General features: G+C 52.6%; 1 protein-coding gene across 2 annotated transcripts in view; it reads left to right on the forward strand.

Annotated features, from left to right (window-relative positions):
• The window catches only part of DNAAF5 (dynein axonemal assembly factor 5), a 53,993-nt gene extending 40,274 nt beyond the window's left edge, over positions 1–13,719 (forward strand). The window contains exons 9-14 of one of the 2 annotated variants that reach the window (XM_069734265.1): positions 5,865–6,012; positions 7,354–7,504; positions 9,773–9,929; positions 12,148–12,339; positions 13,164–13,206; positions 13,419–13,719. In XM_069734265.1, coding sequence (XP_069590366.1) covers positions 5,865–6,012; positions 7,354–7,504; positions 9,773–9,929; positions 12,148–12,339; positions 13,164–13,206; positions 13,419–13,512 — 785 coding nt within the window. In that variant the 3' untranslated portion in view covers positions 13,513–13,719. The remainder of the gene's footprint in view (positions 1–5,864; positions 6,013–7,353; positions 7,505–9,772; positions 9,930–12,147; positions 12,340–13,163; positions 13,207–13,418) is intronic. The other variant, XM_069734264.1, reaches the window with a different exon arrangement.
• Positions 13,720–17,838: the final 4,119 nt, after the last annotated feature.

A 17,838-nucleotide genomic window follows, 5' to 3' on the forward strand; every position in this document is an offset into this window, starting at 1 on the left:
CTTCCCCTCGTCCGTCCGTCCTTCCTTCCCCTCGTCCGTCCGTCCTTCCTTCCCCTCGTCCGTCCGTCCTGCCTTCCTTCCCCTCGTCCGTCCGTCCTTCCTTCCCCTCGTCCGTCCGTCCGTCCGTCCTTCCCCTCGTCCGTCCGTCCGTCCTTCCCCTCGTCCGTCCGTCCGTCCTTCCCCTCGTCCGTCCGTCCTTCCTTCCCCTCGTCCGTCCGTCCGTCCTTCCTTCCCCTCGTCCGTCCGTCCTTTTTTCCCCTCGTCCGTCCGTCCTTCCTTCCCCTCGTCCGTCCGTCCTTCCTTCCCCTCGTCCGTCCGTCCTTCCTTCCCCTCGTCCGTCCGTCCTTCCTTCCCCTCGTCCGTCCGTCCTTCCTTCCCCTCGTCCGTCCGTCCTTCCTTCCCCTCGTCCGTCCGTCCTTCCTTCCCCTCGTCCGTCCGTCCTTCCTTCCCCTCGTCCGTCCGTCCTTCCTTCCCCTCGTCCGTCCGTCCTTCCTTCCCCTCGTCCGTCCGTCCTTCCTTCCCCTCGTCCGTCCGTCCTTCCTTCCCCTCGTCCGTCCGTCCTTCCTTCCCCTCGTCCGTCCGTCCTTCCTTCCCCTCGTCCGTCCGTCCTTCCTTCCCCTCGTCCGTCCGTCCGTCCTTCCTTCCCCTCGTCCGTCCGTCCTTCCTTCCCCTCGTCCGTCCGTCCTTCCTTCCCCTCGTCCGTCCGTCCTTCCTTCCCCTCGTCCGTCCGTCCGTCCTTCCTTCCCCTCGTCCGTCCGTCCTTCCTTCCCCTCGTCCGTCCGTCCTTCCTTCCCCTCGTCCGTCCGTCCTTCCTTCCCCTCGTCCGTCCGTCCTTCCTTCCCCTCGTCCGTCCGTCCTTCCTTCCCCTCGTCCGTCCGTCCGTCCTTCCCCTCGTCCGTCCGTCCTTCCTTCCCCTCGTCCGTCCGTCCTTCCTTCCCCTCGTCCGTCCGTCCTTCCTTCCCCTCGTCCGTCCGTCCTTCCTTCCCCTCGTCCGTCCGTCCTTCCCCTCGTCCGTCCGTCCGTCCTTCCCCTCGTCCGTCCGTCCGTCCTTCCCCTCGTCCGTCCGTCCGTCCTTCCCCTCGTCCGTCCGTCCGTCCTTCCCCTCGTCCGTCCGTCCGTCCTTCCCCTCGTCCGTCCGTCCGTCCTTCCCCTCGTCCGTCCGTCCCCTCGTCCGTCCGTCCGTCCTTCCCCTCGTCCGTCCGTCCTTCCCCTCGTCCGTCCGTCCGTCCTTCCCCTCGTCCGTCCGTCCGTCCTTCCCCTCGTCCGTCCGTCCGTCCTTCCCCTCGTCCGTCCGTCCGTCCTTCCCCTCGTCCGTCCGTCCGTCCTTCCCCTCGTCCGTCCGTCCGTCCTTCCCCTCGTCCGTCCGTCCTTCCCCTCGTCCGTCCGTCCTTCCCCTCGTCCGTCCGTCCTTCCCCTCGTCCGTCCGTCCTTCCCCTCGTCCGTCCGTCCTTCCCCTCGTCCGTCCGTCCTTCCCCTCGTCCGTCCGTCCTTCCCCTCGTCCTTCCTTCCCTCCGTCCGTCCGTCCGTCCGTCCTTCCTTCCTTCCCCTCGTCCGTCCGTCCTTCCTTCCTTCCCCTCGTCCGTCCTTCCTTCCTTCCCCTCGTCCGTCCGTCCTTCTTTCCCCCCGTCCGTCCGTCCGTCCTTCCTTCCCCCCGTCCGTCCGTCCGTCCGTCCTTCCTTCCCCTCATCCGTCCGTCATTCCTTCCCTTCGTCCGTCCGTCCTTCCTTCTCCTCGTCCGTCCGTCCTTCCTTCCCCTCGTCCGTCCGTCCTTCCTTCCCCTCGTCCGTCCGTCCTTCCTTCCCCTCGTCCGTCCGTCCTTCCTTCCCCTCGTCCGTCCGTCCTTCCTTCCCCTCGTCCGTCCGTCCTTCCTTCCTTCCTTCCCGTCCTTCCTTCCTTCCTTCCCCTCGTCAGTCCTTCCTTCCCCTCGTCCGTCCCGCCTTCCTGCCTTCCTTCCTGCCTTCCTTCCCCTCGTCCGTCCTTCCTTCCCCTCGTCCGTCCGTCCTTCTTTCCCCCGTCCGTCCGTCCTTCCTTCCTTCCCCTCGTCCGTCCGTCCTTCCTTCCTTCCCCTCGTCCGTCCTTCCTTCCTTCCCCTCGTCCGTCCGTCCTTCCCCTCGTCCGTCCGTCCTTCTTTCCCCCCGTCCGTCCGTCCGTCCTTCCTTCCCCCCGTCCGTCCGTCCGTCCTTCCTTCCCCTCGTCCGTCCGTCCTTCCTTCCCCTCGTCCGTCCGTCCTTCCTTCCCCTCGTCCGTCCGTCCTTCCTTCCCCTCGTCCGTCCGTCCTTCCTTCCCCTCGTCCGTCCGTCCTTCCTTCCCCTCGTCCGTCCGTCCTTCCTTCCCCTCGTCCGTCCGTCCTTCCTTCCCCTCGTCCGTCCGTCCTTCCTTCCTTCCTTCCCGTCCTTCCTTCCTTCCTTCCCCTCGTCAGTCCTTCCTTCCCCTCGTCCGTCCCGCCTTCCTGCCTTCCTTCCTGCCTTCCTTCCCCTCGTCCGTCCTTCCTTCCCCTCGTCCGTCCGTCCTTCTTTCCCCCCGTCCGTCCGTCCTTCCTTCCCCTCGTCCGTCCGTCCTTCCTTCCCCTCGTCCGTCCGTCCTTCCTTCCCCTCGTCCGTCCGTCCTTCCTTCCCCTCGTCCGTCCGTCCTTCCTTCCCCTCGTCCGTCCGTCCTTCCTTCCTTCCTTCCTTCCCGTCCTTCCTTCCTTCCTTCCCCTCGTCAGTCCTTCCTTCCCCTCGTCCGTCCCGCCTTCCTGCCTTCCTTCCTGCCTTCCTTCCCCTCGTCCGTCCTTCCTTCCCCTCGTCCGTCTGTCCGTCCTTCCTTCCTTCCCCTCGTCAGTCCTTCCTTCCACTCGTCCGTCCCGCCTTCCTTCCTTCCTGCCTTCCTTCCTTCCTGCCTTCCTTCCCCTCGCCCGTCCGTCCTTCCTTCCCCTCGTCCGTCCGTCCTTCCTTCCCCTCGTCCGTCCGTCCTTCCTTCCCCTCGTCCGTCCGTCCTTCCTTCCCCTCGTCCGTCCGTCCTTCCTTCCCCTCGTCCGTCCGTCCTTCCTTCCCCTCGTCCGTCCGTCCTTCCTTCCCCTCGTCCGTCCGTCCTTCCTTCCCCTCGTCCGTCCCGCCTTCCTTCCTTCCTGCCTTCCTTCCCCTCGTCCGTCCATCCGTCCTGCCTTCCTTCCCCTCGTCCGTCCGTCCTCCCTTCCTTCCCCTCGTCCGTCCGTCCTGCCTTCCTTCCCCTCGTCCGTCCGTCCGTCCTTCCTTGCCCTCGTCCGTCCGTCCTTCCTTGCCCTCGTCCGTCCGTCCTTCCTTCCCCTCGTCAGTCCTTCCTTCCCCTCGTCCGTCCGTCCGTCCTTCCTTGCCCTCGTCCGTCCGTCCTTCCTTGCCCTCGTCCGTCCGTCCTTCCTTCCCCTCGTCAGTCCTTCCTTCCCCTCGTCCGTCCGTCCGTCCTTCCTTCCTTCCTTCCCCTCGTCCGTCCTTCCTTCCCCCTCGTCCGTCCGTCCTTCTTTCCCCTCGTCCGTCCTTCCTTCCTTCCCCTCGTCCGTCCATCCTTCCTTCCCCTCGTCCGTCCGTCCATCCTTCCTTCCCCTCGTCCGTCCGTCCTTCCGTCCTTCCTTCCCCTCGTCCGTCCTTCCTTCCGTCCTTCCTTCCCCTCGTCCGTCTGTCCTTCCTTCCTTCCCCTCGTCCGTCCCGCCTTCCTTCCTTCCTGCCTTCCTTTCTTCCTGCCTTCCTTCCCCTCGTCCGTCCGTCCTTCCTTCCTTCCCCTCGTCTGTCCCGCCTTCCTTCCTTCCTGCCTTCCTTCCTTTCGTCCTTCCTTCCCCTCGTCCGTCCGTCCTTCCTTCCCCTCGTCCGTCCGTCCTTCCTTCCCCTCGTCCGTCCGTCCTTCCTTCCCCTCGTCCGTCCTGCCTTCCTTCCCCTCGTCCGTCCTGCCTTCCTTCCCCTCGTCCGTCCGTCCTGCCTTCCTTCCCCTCGTCCGTCCGTCCTGCCTTCCTTCCCCTTGTCCGTCCTTCCTTCCCCTCGTCCGTCCATCCTTCCTTCCATCCTGCCTTCCTTCCCCTCGTCCGTCCGTCCTGCCTTCCTTCCCCTCGTCCGTCCTGCCTTCCTTCCCCTCGTCCGTCCGTCCATCCTTCCTTCCTTCCTGCCTTCCTTCCCCTCGTCCGTCCGTCCTGCCTTCCTTCCCCTCGTCCGTCCTGCCTTCCTTCCCCTCGTCCGTCCATCCTTCCTTCCTTCCTGCCTTCCTTCCCCTCGTCCGTCCGTCCTGCCTTCCTTCCCCTCGTCCGTACTGCCTTCCTTCCCCTCGTCCGTCCCGCCTTCCTTCCTTCCTTCCTTCCGTCCTTCCTTCCCCTCGTCCGTCCGTCCTTCCTTCCCCTCGTCCGTCCTTCCTTCCCCTCGTCCGTCCTTCCTTCCCCTCGTCCGTCCGTCCTTCCTTCCCCTCGTCCGTCAGTCCGTCGTTCCCCTCGTCCGTCCCGCCTTCCTTCCTTCCTGCCTTCCTTCCCCTCGTCCGTCCGTCCTGCCTTCCTTCCCCTCGTCCGTCCGTCCTGCCTTCCTTCCCATCGTCCGTCCGTCCTGCCTTCCTTCCCCTCGTCCGTCCGTCCGTCCTGCCTTCCTTCCCCTCGTCCGTCCGTCCTGCCTTCCTTCCCCTCGTCCGTCCGTCCATCCTTCCTTCCCCCCGTCCGTCCGTCCTTCCTTCCTTCCCCTCGTCCGTCCTTCCTTCCTTCCCCGCGTCCGTCCGTCCTTCCTTCCCCTCGTCCGTCCGTCCTTCCTTCCCCTCGTCCGTCCGTCCTTCCTTCCCCTCGTCCGTCCGTCCTTCCTTCCCCTCGTCCGTCCGTCCTTCCTTCCCCTCGTCCCTCCGTCCGTCCTTCCTTCCCCTCGTCCCTCCGTCCGTCCTTCCTTCCCCTCGTCCCTCCGTCCGTCCTTCCTTCCCCTCGTCCCTCCGTCCGTCCTTCCTTCCCCTCGTCCCTCCGTCCGTCCTTCCTTCCCCTCGTCCCTCCGTCCGTCCTTCCTTCCCCTCGTCCCTCCGTCCGTCCTTCCTTCCCCTCGTCCCTCCGTCCGTCCTTCCTTCCCCTCGTCCCTCCGTCCGTCCTTCCTTCCCCTCGTCCCTCCGTCCGTCCTTCCTTCCCCTCGTCCCTCCGTCCGTCCTTCCTTCCCCTCGTCCCTCCGTCCGTCCTTCCTTCCCCTCGTCCCTCCGTCCGTCCTTCCTTCCCCTCGTCCGTCCGTCCGTCCTTCCTTCCCCTCGTCCGTCCGTCCGTCCTTCCTTCCCCTCGTCCGTCCGTCCGTCCTTCCTTCCCCTCGTCCGTCCGTCCTTCCTTCCTTCCTTCCCCCGTCCTTTCACCTTTTTCTTTTTCTTTATTTATCCATTGTTCTTTCTTGACACCTACGTTTTAGGTTGTTTATTATATCTTAACATGCCAGCACATGTAAACTACATATTATAGAGTCACACATCCATACTCAGGGACCCTGTTTCTGCGGCGCTAGCACTTTTAGTATATGAAACCCCTCCTGCCGATCTGATAATCCAGAGATGATGTGCTTGGGCATTATGGGAACTAATGGGGCAAGCACCACGCGTGTTGGGGTAAAAGGCTGTCGACATAGAAATATTGACCTGGTTTTGTACGGTTTTCCTACATCCTGGAAAGCGCCATTAAATCATAACTACTTCTGCCGGCATCCGCCACAAGGACGGCCAGTGCGGAGTTGAATGGGGGATGTATAAATTTATGAGTTCTCCCTAGTGGTAAAGAGAAAAAATGAAATCCTTTTGGGCTCTTCTCATACAATGTACAGTAGTATGTTGTGAGCTCCCCCTAGTGGTGATGTAAGAAAAAGTGCCTAAAAAGTTAAAGAAAATGTGATCTGACTGTAACATTAATTTCCCGCTGCATTTTTCAGGCCCTGTGATTGGAGAGCATCTCGATCTCTTAATGCCAGTATTGAAGACCTGCCTTCAACAAGACAAAGAGCCACAGATGCGACTGAAGCTCCTCTCCATGTTGTCCAAGCTCCTGCTGAAAGCCAGTGAGACCGTCAACTCCAAAGGGTTCGTTCCCAACGCTTCCCTCCATATAGTACAATAAGCGCCCATTCATACGGGTTTGGGCTCTTGTCACACAACGTTTCAGAGGCAGGAATGCTTGAAAGGCGTATTGTTCTGCTCCAGTCCTACACAGAAATGTTAGTTAATTAACTCCCTAAAGAAAAACAATGCACAAGGCAGTCCAACTCCGTGGGAGAGGACGGCGGTCCCGCAGACTTGAATCTTACATATGGTATATGGAAGTCTCGGAGGATCCGTTCCCTCCCCTGACAGAAATGCTTATATTCTCTGTACTAATAATGAGAAGTCGGGAGCTTCTTTCATTAGAACTCTGCCACAATCTTCCTCCGTTATTCCTCCTTCTATATGGACCTCTAGGTATTGGCACTCCTTGGTTCTCCCTGTCTTCTTCCGATAGGCACGTCCTCCCCTATCAGTATTCTGACAGCACTATAGGTGCAGGAACGTTTTGCACTTACCAGCTTGCTTTGCAGTTGCCAGTGTTCTATGGTTTGCCCACCCAGAGCTGAAGGCCTGTTTCTCTGTCAGGTCTGTCCGCAGTATGACAGACAGGAGAGCAGCGAGACGACGACCCTCCACCACTTCCTTTAATCTGTCTCGCCATCTTTGCTGTTAGAGACGGATTACACTTTACAACAGGCAGGGGGACAGCAAGATAGACACAAGGCGTCCGGCTCTTTTTGGAGGGATTTTTGTGGGTCGACTATATTATTTTGCAGTGTTGTAGACCTGGAATGGAGGGTCCAATTATTTTGGGGGCATAAGACTTGGATGGTTGGAATTCAGTTGCCTGATCCTCTTGTTCTGCGGGAGATAACATGCTGCCAGATGATTTTGGCAGTGACCCTCATAGAGGACACATGATTTCTCCGGATAAGTCAGAAGCTTACAAGGCAACATTTGGACCCAGATGTCAGAACATTAAATGCTGCATACAAACACAATAAGTCAATAATAAGAAAAAATGCAAGGCCCCTCCATACCCAACACACACGCAGTTACGGGAGGAATAACTGGGATGAAATGACTTGGAAGCCCTTTGTTCCTGCGTGGGGCGCCAGTGCAGCTGCGGACAGTCTACATGGGGTGGCGGTAGAGTGTAGGATTATAGAACGGTAATGCCCATACATGAATACTGTTGGCACCGGTAATCAATTCTTTGTGTTGGGGTGCCCCCTACTGGACACTTGCATAAACTTAATATTGAAGCTTATTTGCATAGAACTAAACTGAAAGCTGTATAGGATCGATCCATATAGATGTTTTTATGATTGTGATGTTTATATCTGGGTAACTTTTATGTGATGTATTTTTCCGTCCCAGACACTTCCATCTTTACTCTGAAGTTTTAATTCGGGACATCCTGGCTCCGAACCTGAAGTGGCAAGCTGGGAGGACAGCAGGAGCCATCCGGACCGTAGCCGTGTCCTGCCTCTGGGTCCTGCTGCAGAGTGAGGTCCTTACACATGAAGAGGTAGCTATGTCGCAGGATCTCTGACGGATGGCGCCATGCACAGACTGTAGACTGGCATCAGTGCTGATCGCCCATTACTGCAGCTTAGAATAGTTATATATTATGTGCGGTACACCAGTGCACGAGCTAGGGGATACAAACGTGTATTCTGCAGCTAAAATGCATCTGAGTCCAATATAACATCTAAAGGACAAAAAGAATAAATCTGTTGCTAAAACGTAGGAACATGTCATCACTTTTATCAAATCTGCCTCCCCAGCTGTTCCTTACATGCCACTGGGGGGCGCTACAGCAGTGACACCCTCCTTTATATAGGCCTTGTGTGGATATAAATCACTGTACAGATCTACGTCTTGACTGGTTAGGACAGTGACACGTGTGTGTATAGTATACACTGATCAGCCATAATATTTCAATCACTCGCTTAATAATCAGGGCTGTGGAGTCTGTAAGCCAAACTTACTCCTTAATTTCCATGACACCGACGTCACCAAAATGGTCTGACTCCATGACTCCGACTCCACAGCCCTGACAAGGCTGTGGAGTCTGTAAGCCAAACCTCTGACTCCGACTCTTCAATTTCCATGACTCCGACTCCACAAAAATGACTCGCTGACTCTGACTCGCTGACTCTGACTCGCTGACTCTGACTCGCTGACTCTGACTCGATGACTCTGACTCGCTGACTCTGACTCGCTGACTCTGACTCGATGACTCTGACTCGCTGACTCTGACTCGCTGACTCTGACTCGCTGACTCTGACTCGCTGACTCTGACTCGCTGACTCTGACTCGCTGACTCTGACTCGCTGACTCTGACTCGCTGACTCTGACTCGCTGACTCTGACTCGCTGACTCTGACTCGCTGACTCTGACTCGCTGACTCTGACTCGCTGACTCTGACTCACTGACTCTGTTAATAATGTTTAGCCACGTCTTGGGCCACGATGGCCCTGATGTAGCAAAGTGTAGTCTCCACAAGACCTCCCTCTGAAGTCGTTTTGTGGTATTTTCATCAAGACATTAGCAGTAGTGATGGGCGAACGTGCTGGGATAAGGTGTTATCTGAGCATGCTCTGGTGCTAACCAAATGTCTTCGGCGTGCTCAAATACTATGTTCGAGTCCCCGTGGCTGCATGTCTTGCGGCTGTTCGACATCAGCAACACATGCAGGGAGTTGATGTTTGTTAGACAATCCCTGCATGTGTTGAAGCTGTCAAACAGCCACGAGACATGGAGCCGCGGGGACTCGAACATAGTATTCAAGGACACCAAAGATACTCTATTAGCACAGAGTCTTTGATCGCCTCCAGTGTGTCCTGACATAGTTATACTGTAGGCATCAGTAACTTTTACTGTAAATTGTTTATTTTTTAATTACACATTAACATCTAGAACTGACTGTTTAATTTCTTCCTAACATATCTACCTACCGGACGGGTAACGAGATCATCTACTGTTCACTTCATCTGTTAGTGCTATGGCTGATCGATGTATGTAAAGACATGTATATGGAGGATGATTTGTTGGTCTTTTTCACCAATCTGATCTGTGGCGGTGTGACTTTATAGATTTGTCCTTGACCGCTCATTCATTGCAGTCCTTTCTTGCTTTGGACCAGTTACTCACATTTGATAGTCATTGATCTATCTCAGCAATAATACGATTTACATACTCCTTTACATAATATGTAACCTCAGGAATATGTAATTGTGTCGCTGGTAAAGAAGCATTATAATGAGATTTCTATTTTCTTTGCTACTTTAGACATGACAGCCAGTTAAAGGGAATCGTGTCAGCAGGTTTTTGCTACCTCATCTGAGAGCAGCCTGATGTAGGTGAAGAGAAGCTGAATCCAATGATGTATCACTTAGTTTACTGGGCGCCGCTGTTCTGATACTATCAGAGATTTTAGATTTAGCAATGCAGCAGAGCTGAGGAAGCAGACTCCGCCCACACCAGGCTACAAAGTCCACAGTGAGCTGCCTATCACAGGAAGGGGCGGAGTCTATCAGGCAGGTCCTGCTGTGTCCTAGCAAGGATGAGCTCCTGGTTCTAAAACGATCATTGTAGGCAAACAAAACCACGGAGCTTGATAAGAGAGGCATCGCTGAAATCTGTGTTTTAACCCCTACAGCATGTTGTCTTCAGATTACATAGCAAAAACCCACTGACCGATTCCCTTTAATACATTGAAGTAAAGCACAAAGCCCATTTGTTATAGTGACAAGCTGGATTTATCGGCGTCCCCTCCCTCTATAAATTGCAGATTCTCCTGGTACAGGACGTCCTGATGCCCCAGATTCTCGCAACTCTGGAAGAAGATTCGAAGACGAGCCGCCTGGTGTCATGTCGTATTGTGAAGACCCTCCTCGGAGCCTGCGGGCCGCACTTGCATGCAGATAAATTGAATGCGATTTACCCCGGTATATCACAGGGGTTGTCAACTACTGGGATAAGCAGGGTTGGGGCGTCATCTGTGGGTATTGATCGGCTGCAGCATTCCAATTTCTTCTAAGTGGATTGGCTGCAGCGCTCACATGACACCCCCACCAGGTGTTGATCCAAGCAGCAGAATGGGGGTCATAGTGCTGAATATGGAAGATTGTCGAAAAGCCGGTCAGTGGGTGTCATTTTTCTTTTTTTTCAACACCCTGGACCCATTAATTAGGGTTTGTCCTGTATTAGCCAACCTGCTCTGTTGCTCTGCACAATGTGCAAAGTTTACAGAATTTTGATATCTGCAATCCTATGTCTTATTCCAGAATTCCAGAGAAATCCACATGTCTAAATATGTAAATGAGCTCTTAAGATATATGGACCGAAACGTAGATCTTCCTGAGAATCTGCCTCCAGAGATTATTTTCAATGAAAAGGGGGCATTACCAGTGTGAGAGATGTGATGACTGACACTTTGCTCTCATAATAAGATACAGCTCTGCAGTGAGATCATAACTAACACAGCAGTGCTGAGTTTTGTCTCATTACAAACACATTTGCCGCAGCAGTTGTCCTCTCATAGTACTGCCATCTCTGCTGCAGAGCTGTGTCTAATTATATCCAACACAGTACAGCAGAGTTGAACCTTATTTCATTACAAATACATTGGAAGTTATCCTCTCACAGTGCTGTCAGATCTGCTGTACTGCTCCATCCTTCCTCACACTGGCCGTCTGTAATATGGAAGCTATTGCACAATGAAAGGACAACTGCTGCAAATGTGTTTGTAATGAGACAAAGTTCAATTCTGCTGTATTGTGTTCATTATAATCACACACCTCTGCAGTGAGATCAGGGGAGCAGACTGTCAGTCATTACATGTCTCACACTGGTATCTCTCCTTTCATTTAAAATAAGCTCTGGATGCAAGATTCTCGGGGAGATCTATGTCCAACCCATAGATCTTAACAGCTCATTTATATACAAGGAAAACGTGGATTTATCTGGAATAAGATGTCGGATCGCAGATATCAAGGTGTCATTTTATTCACTTTCCGATGACCTACATACCCATTGAGCAGGGTTGATCCTACTGACAGATTCCCTTTAACACCACTGAATAGATCTTGGGGAAACAAATTCCAAAATCCCCACATATGCTACAATAATCCAAGCAAACCTGAGAAAACGGTTTCACCACTTATGTTAATGAATTACACATGACTGTGTTACTTTTCCAGCTTTGGAATATCACGACCAACTCCTACCAAGCACCCATCCCCTTCTGCTCCAGGTGGGAGATGTCTTCTCGAAGGATGTTCAATCAAAAGTGGGGGGAATACACATCCCCCGTAACCCAGTGCACTTGACTGAATGAACATCCATCGGATACATAACGATTCATTAGGATATGGTGCACGGCCGCATAAAATCTAATTCTCCGAGACATGCTTGGATTACTCCAGCCAAAATGGAGATTTTTGTACTATGTTCCCTTTGACCTGTTCAGCGGTGTTATGGGTTTATGGGTTGGCATCAGCTGACAGATTCCCACACATAGTGATTGTCCTGAGAAAATACGTTCTCCTATCCAAGGCTAGGTGATAACTTGTCGGTATGTGAGGGTCCGACCACTGGGTCGTGCACTGATCGACAATGTCAATGTAGTGGCGGTGCCCGCACCGCTGGGACTGTGAAGCGCTGTGCCCTCACCACTGGGGCTGGGAATCGCGGTGCCCTCACCACTGGGACTGGGAATCGCGGTGCCCTCACCACTGGGACTGGGAATCGCGGTGCCCGCACCACTGGGACTGGGAAGCGCGGTGCCCGCACCACTGGGACTGGGAAGCGCGGTGCCCGCACCACTGGGACTGGGAAGCGCGGTGCCCGCACCACTGGGACTGGGAAGCGCGGTGCCCGCACCACTGGGACTGGGAAGCGCGGTGCCCGCACCACTGGGACTGGGAAGCGCGGTGCCCGCACCACTGGGACTGGGAAGCGCGGTGCCCGCACCACTGGGACTGGGAAGCGCGGTGCCCAGCTTTTTCTTGCAGCCCCATAGAGAATGAATGGTGCAGCATTCGGACGTCCAACCTGCCTTGCCGCCTTGTAAGGGATAAAAGTTTCCCAATCCGTTCAGAACCAGGCGGTGACAACCACCCGGTGCTCCATCATGTTTCACCTACAGACTTGTGTCCTTCACAGAAATCGTAAAGCGTCTGGATGATGCTGCAGATGAAGTGCGGATCACCGCTGCTAAAACCCTGAGTGTATGGTTCAAATTCACTGACGACCGGTACGAAAGGACAACAAATCGGGGTCATCTTGAGTTCCTGTTCCGCTGCCTCCTTGTGCATCTTGATGACACAGATGCCACTCTCCAGGCTGCAGTGCTAGGTGAGTCTAAGGTCTGGTCAGAGACGCGTGATCCTATGGGTAGGACACAGTACAGGTGCCATGTCTGTAGCCGAGGTGCCCTGTAAGCCAGCCTCACATGAAGCCACATGACCACGTTTCTGGGATCTATCTGAATGGAGAACGCTGGTATAGACCGAACATGATGCAGATTTTTTGCAGTTAGTAAATGGCGCCCTGTCCCTTGACGAGAGCACACGTTTTTGTTACGTTGGCGCCAGTACTTTGTTAGGATCGCCTCCCGTCATACAATCTCCCCCATAGTCTCATCATTTCTCCTTGCAGAGATCATGTATTTGGCTCCTGTACACCGCTTTCTTTTCCGTTTCTCAGCATGGTCATGTGGTGTCTGATGGACATTGGCGAGGTTTATGACGGATGACAGGTCCATGTTAATCTGTTGTACAAATTGCTGCCTGTCTGTGCTGCCAGCGGATGATGTATGGACCTTCTCGGAGTCGTTTACATCCATAAATCACGATGGCATAAGGGGGGAAAAATAGACCCATCATCTGGGCAGCTCGTCAGATACACTCAATTGATCATGGCGACTACGAAATGTCACGTAATAGTCTCCGTTAACCTGCTCAGTGCCGACTGATGACTATGATGAGTTATCTGGAGCTCTGCGAGAAGCTTCGTCACTGGCAAGAGCTGCAAAGCAGTGGATCAGCTCACTATTCTCATGACTTTTTGTAGTTTTTAGCATTGTGGGTTTGCACTTTTTTTTTTTTACAAAAGTAATCACCTTAATTATTGCTCTATTTCTTGCCTTTTTGCATTGTCACTACGTGCGGGTAAAGCAGTAGGAACAGTGAAGCGCCTCCAGGTGGCAGCAACCTATCAAAGGTAAAATCCTAACGAGCGCAGCCTTCGTGATTTATTGACGAGCCGTTATGGAGTGATCAGCTTCCAGGAATACACACTTTACTCTGAGGCTTGGGATACGTAACCGTCCCCTTTTATGATTTTGACTGAAAAATCAAAGATCGTAGTTTAAAGGAAAGAATCAAAATCCCATGCCCGTTATTAGATCCGTGTGTGCGACCTCTGTCTTGCAGACGTTTTGATGGAAGCAAGTGTCACGGACCCATTGGTGTTGGTGCAAGAGATCGAAGCCGTGAAGCACAAGCACCGGACCCCCGTCTATTGTGATCAGCTTCTCCGACACATCCAGATGATTCAAGACAAAGCATCAACGTAACTGCCCCAGTGTCATCTGTTTTATGCATCAAGAATATTCATTTACATATGTATTTATTTTACATGGCCAAAATGTATTTTCAGAAAATAATGTATTTTATGGTGTGACTACCCAAATTGCTTCTGTGAGAGCCTTAAAATACATTTCCCTATCCAGAATGATGTGAACTTACATGTTCAGCCTGTATGACTGTGTGTGTACTTGTGCCCTTTAAAAAGGGTCTTTTGCCCTACTAACCCGCCCCCATTGCCTACAGGTCATGTAATGTGCATTCCTAACATGTTTCTGTAAAGTGCAGAAGTAAATCCTCTTCCTTTTTGAAGAGGCATATTTAATTTTCCAGAGAATGACATGGCCTTTAAGTTTCCTTACACTGGCATGTCAATCTCCACAAGAAGAAACAGCCAAATCTGATCTCCTGCATTGCACTGAGGAGGGGCATCACCCCGAAACCCGATTCTGCAAATTGAGATTCTGGTTTGGCTTTTTATCCAAAGTCAAATGGCAAGGCTCATTTAATGGCTTGATATTGACTTTTAGAATTAGATGGTGACTGAGCTAATGATACAGAGTCACATTACTGGAGGCCAGGGTTTTACATAGGTGACTGAAGATTAAAAGACGGGTGTTCAGCTTTACAGAAAAATGTTTGGGATCCGACTCATGCCCCGTAGGGCGATTAAGGGGCAGTTTAGGGGGTAAAATGACTTGACAGGTTTTCCTTTCACTATTAAATCTTCCTGTAGGTTTTGCATTTTTATGCCAGCTGACTATCAACATACTAATTCCAGATAGTTTCCGTAGATCTCTGGCCGCACGGTCACCAGTGCCTCGGCTCATGGCCTTTCACTAAAGGACACTAAAGTTGGGTTGAAATATTCCTTTATTTTAATTACTTCCTTTTTGTCAGTCTGCAGAGGCTGCTGAAAGCTCCTGAAGCTAATAAGTTTTCATGAGTAGAGATGGGCGGACCCCTGGATGTTTGGGTTCGGGCACCAGAACAGTACCTGGACCCCATTCACTTGAATGGGGGGCCCTAACATCCAGTGTTTGCCACACGGTCTTGTGCATGACAGCGCGGCAAACCCCGCTTCTGATCGGCAGTGAAATCCTCCCCGCCTGGTCAGAGAGCCGCGGTTCCCACGCTGCCTTGTTCATGGAAAAGAACGCTGCTCTGGACACATTTTTGAGGGGGTTTGAAAAGGCCTGAAGACAGTACTGCTTTTTCAATGACCAGTGGGTTCAATACTTAACCCCAGGGCTATGAGGCAAAGCTCTGGACGTGTTCACCACTCTTGCTCGAGAACAAGATGTAAATTGAGGCCACCAAGCAGGCTCTGATAAGAAAATATCAGACGACCACTGAAGTGTGCAGCAACAAGTTATGCACCCTCCACTGTGGACCTCACAACAGCTACGGTGACGTGGTGGATGGGCTCGGAGACAACTTCGAGCAGTGGGTCCGGTTCAAGGACCTGATGGTGAAGGTCCAAATTTTTTCATCTTTTCCCTATGGAAGTGCAACAGTTTGTGATGGACCGAGAGCTAAAGGATGCCGCCAAGGCCACACAGACTGCCAATACTTATGAGGCCAACTATACATCTGACATGCGGGAGTCAGCTGTCGCCACCTAGAAAGAGGTAAGCCGACCCTAATGCCACCGCCAGCCGGTCCTTGGGTGGGATGGGGGGGTGTGGTCTCTCCCCACATTCCTACACATTGCCTGCATCTGACGCCCGCCGGTGCTTTAACTTCAGCCTTCTTGGATATTAGTGCCACCTGCCTGTAAATACAGAAGAAGAACCAAGGGTTTAATGCAGCTGTTTTCTTGTGGGAGGGATGGTTGGAAGGGTCTGTGACAATTTGTGTCAGTTACTATGGGTGATATTGTCGCTGTGGCACTTAAGGACCAGTGCAGAAAGAACCCACATCCGCCCAGAATTTGATCCAAAGATCTATCCCTGGGAAGACCCGTTGGGGGTGTTCACCGGTCTTTGGCGATGGCCCAGGTTTTCCTAGATTGAGATGTATGTCAAAAGGAGGTTAAGGGGGGGTCCGAGAACCTCCCCGTACGTTTTAATGGGGACTGATGTGGGACAGTTGGCTGCTCAATATGTCTCTGACAACCCTCCCAGATCTGGTACTTCATGTTATTCAAATGTCGATAACATGGATGTCAGTTATACGTGATGAGGATATGTTTCATTGTACAGGAGAACTCAGCCATGTCACACTGCAGGGTGAGGCTGCTGAGGATCCCCTCAAATGTATGAGAATTAGTGCTAAGGGTGATGGACAGGCACCAGGACCATGGAGAAGGTGGTCCCATGGAGCTGGTCAGTATTACAGTGGACAGTGACATGGCCAGTGGTAGCTGCCCCATGATTAGTACTGCTCTTGAGGTATTAGGGGAGGATGGGAAATTGGTGGCCACAGCCAGTCAGAATGAGGGGAGGGTGTTAATCCCCCTGAAGAACCTACACAGCCATTGTCACCCATAGTCAGAGTGCACAGAATGTTGGTAATGCTCTGAATTCTGGACCCTCTCAGCATGGTAGCCGAACCAGTTACGGTCCCAGAGTGTTCAAGTGAGGTTGGGGCCTTAATGTCACTTCTGGCTGCTTCTAGTCAGAAGTTCCAGGTGGTTCTGCACCCAGATGCCAGTCTAGAGGCATTGCGGGACCTCTCAGAGAAGCCCATCTGAGTCCGAAAAGGAGAGGACATCCTGGGACCTGGGGAGGTTGTACCGTTAGACCGTTCCCTGTAACCCCCTGTGGCTGAGAGAGAGAAAACTGGTCGTGGCTTATCTGTTTAGGGAGGAATTGCTGCGGATTGCCCAAGAGATCCCGCAAGGTGGACACTTTGGGGCCCAGCTGTCCCAACAATTCTATTGGCCAAAAATGGGGACAAATGTTGCCAACTACTGTTGCTCCTATATCACATATCAAAGGGGGGGGAGGATGGGGGGAAGTCTGGGCCTGCCCTTAAATTCCCATGAGTCCTTTGGTGGTGATTGAGGAGCTTTTCCAGAGGATTACTGTGGACATCGTTGGGCCGCTGGCCATCCCCCACCTCTGGAAAACATTTAATCCTTACTATGGTACCTGGAGGCAGTCTATGTCCTCAGTTATGGCTGATAAGGATGCAGATGCCCTTTTGGATATATTCTCTCAAGTAGGATTTCCCAGGGAGATTCTTACGTATCAGTTCATGTCTCGTTTAATGCAGGTCCTCTGTAAGAAAATGCAGGTGCAGCACCTGGTATCAAGTTCATGTCACCCACAACCCAATTCTGCGTGGACTACAGGAGGCTAAATGCCATCCCAGCCCCTGAAGCATACCCAATGCCACACATTGATGAGCAGCTGGATCACTTAGCTGGGACCAGTTATTTGACCATCATTGACGTGGGTCGGGGTTACTGGCAGATTCCTATGTCCAAGGAGGCACAGGCGAGGTCCGCCTTCACTACCCCATTTGGACTGTACGAATCGCTCGTCATGCCCCTGACACTTTCCATAGATTGGTCAACCAGCTGTTATAACACTCCATTATTCAAATATTCTAGCCAGTAGGAGAGCCCACCAACTTGAGTCATATACTTGATGAGACTTTATTTTTCACCTGGAAGTTATAGTTTTTACAAATTTAAACAAATCGCTACTTCACAGAGGAAGAAAACTGGATCTCATTTGCCAAATATTGGGGGTTGGAAATCCTAGGGGTCAGTATTGGGCCTTTTAACGCTTTCCTCAAATTATGTGCCTCTACTTCACACACCAGCTGCAGGTTTTTGGTGTGGACTCAGCAGCTGAGCCTGCACCTTACCCAGCAGAGTTGTTAAACAGCCAGCATCAGCATATAACAAACTGCAGCGATCGGAGCTCTTAAATGTTAGTTTTTGACCGGAGCATTACCTAAAAAGTGGTAGTGTATAGTCAGGATAGGGATGGGTCGATATGGGTCATATGGTCCGTTTTTATTTCTTTTACAACGTGTTGTAAGGCAATAGATCATAAGCTTTTGAATAGTCTTAGGATTCATCCTTTGTGTTTTTGAGATTTTCTCTTCCATCTGCGGCCATTGGCTTGGCTTGACGGACTTCGTCTCCATGATTTTTGATAAACTCCTCAATTATCCCATCTTCGTATTTCTGATTCTGTTCCGGAAATGACAAAAAAAAACCATTTCATCTTAGATTCTCCCATTCTATAGAGGTTGCCAGAAAGCAAGCTGAAAACAAGACCCCATCTGGTCAACCTCAAACGCTCTAATA

Source organism: Ranitomeya imitator, chromosome 7 (assembly GCF_032444005.1).
Source record: "Ranitomeya imitator isolate aRanImi1 chromosome 7, aRanImi1.pri, whole genome shotgun sequence".
NCBI classification, from domain to species: Eukaryota; Metazoa; Chordata; class Amphibia; order Anura; family Dendrobatidae; genus Ranitomeya; species Ranitomeya imitator.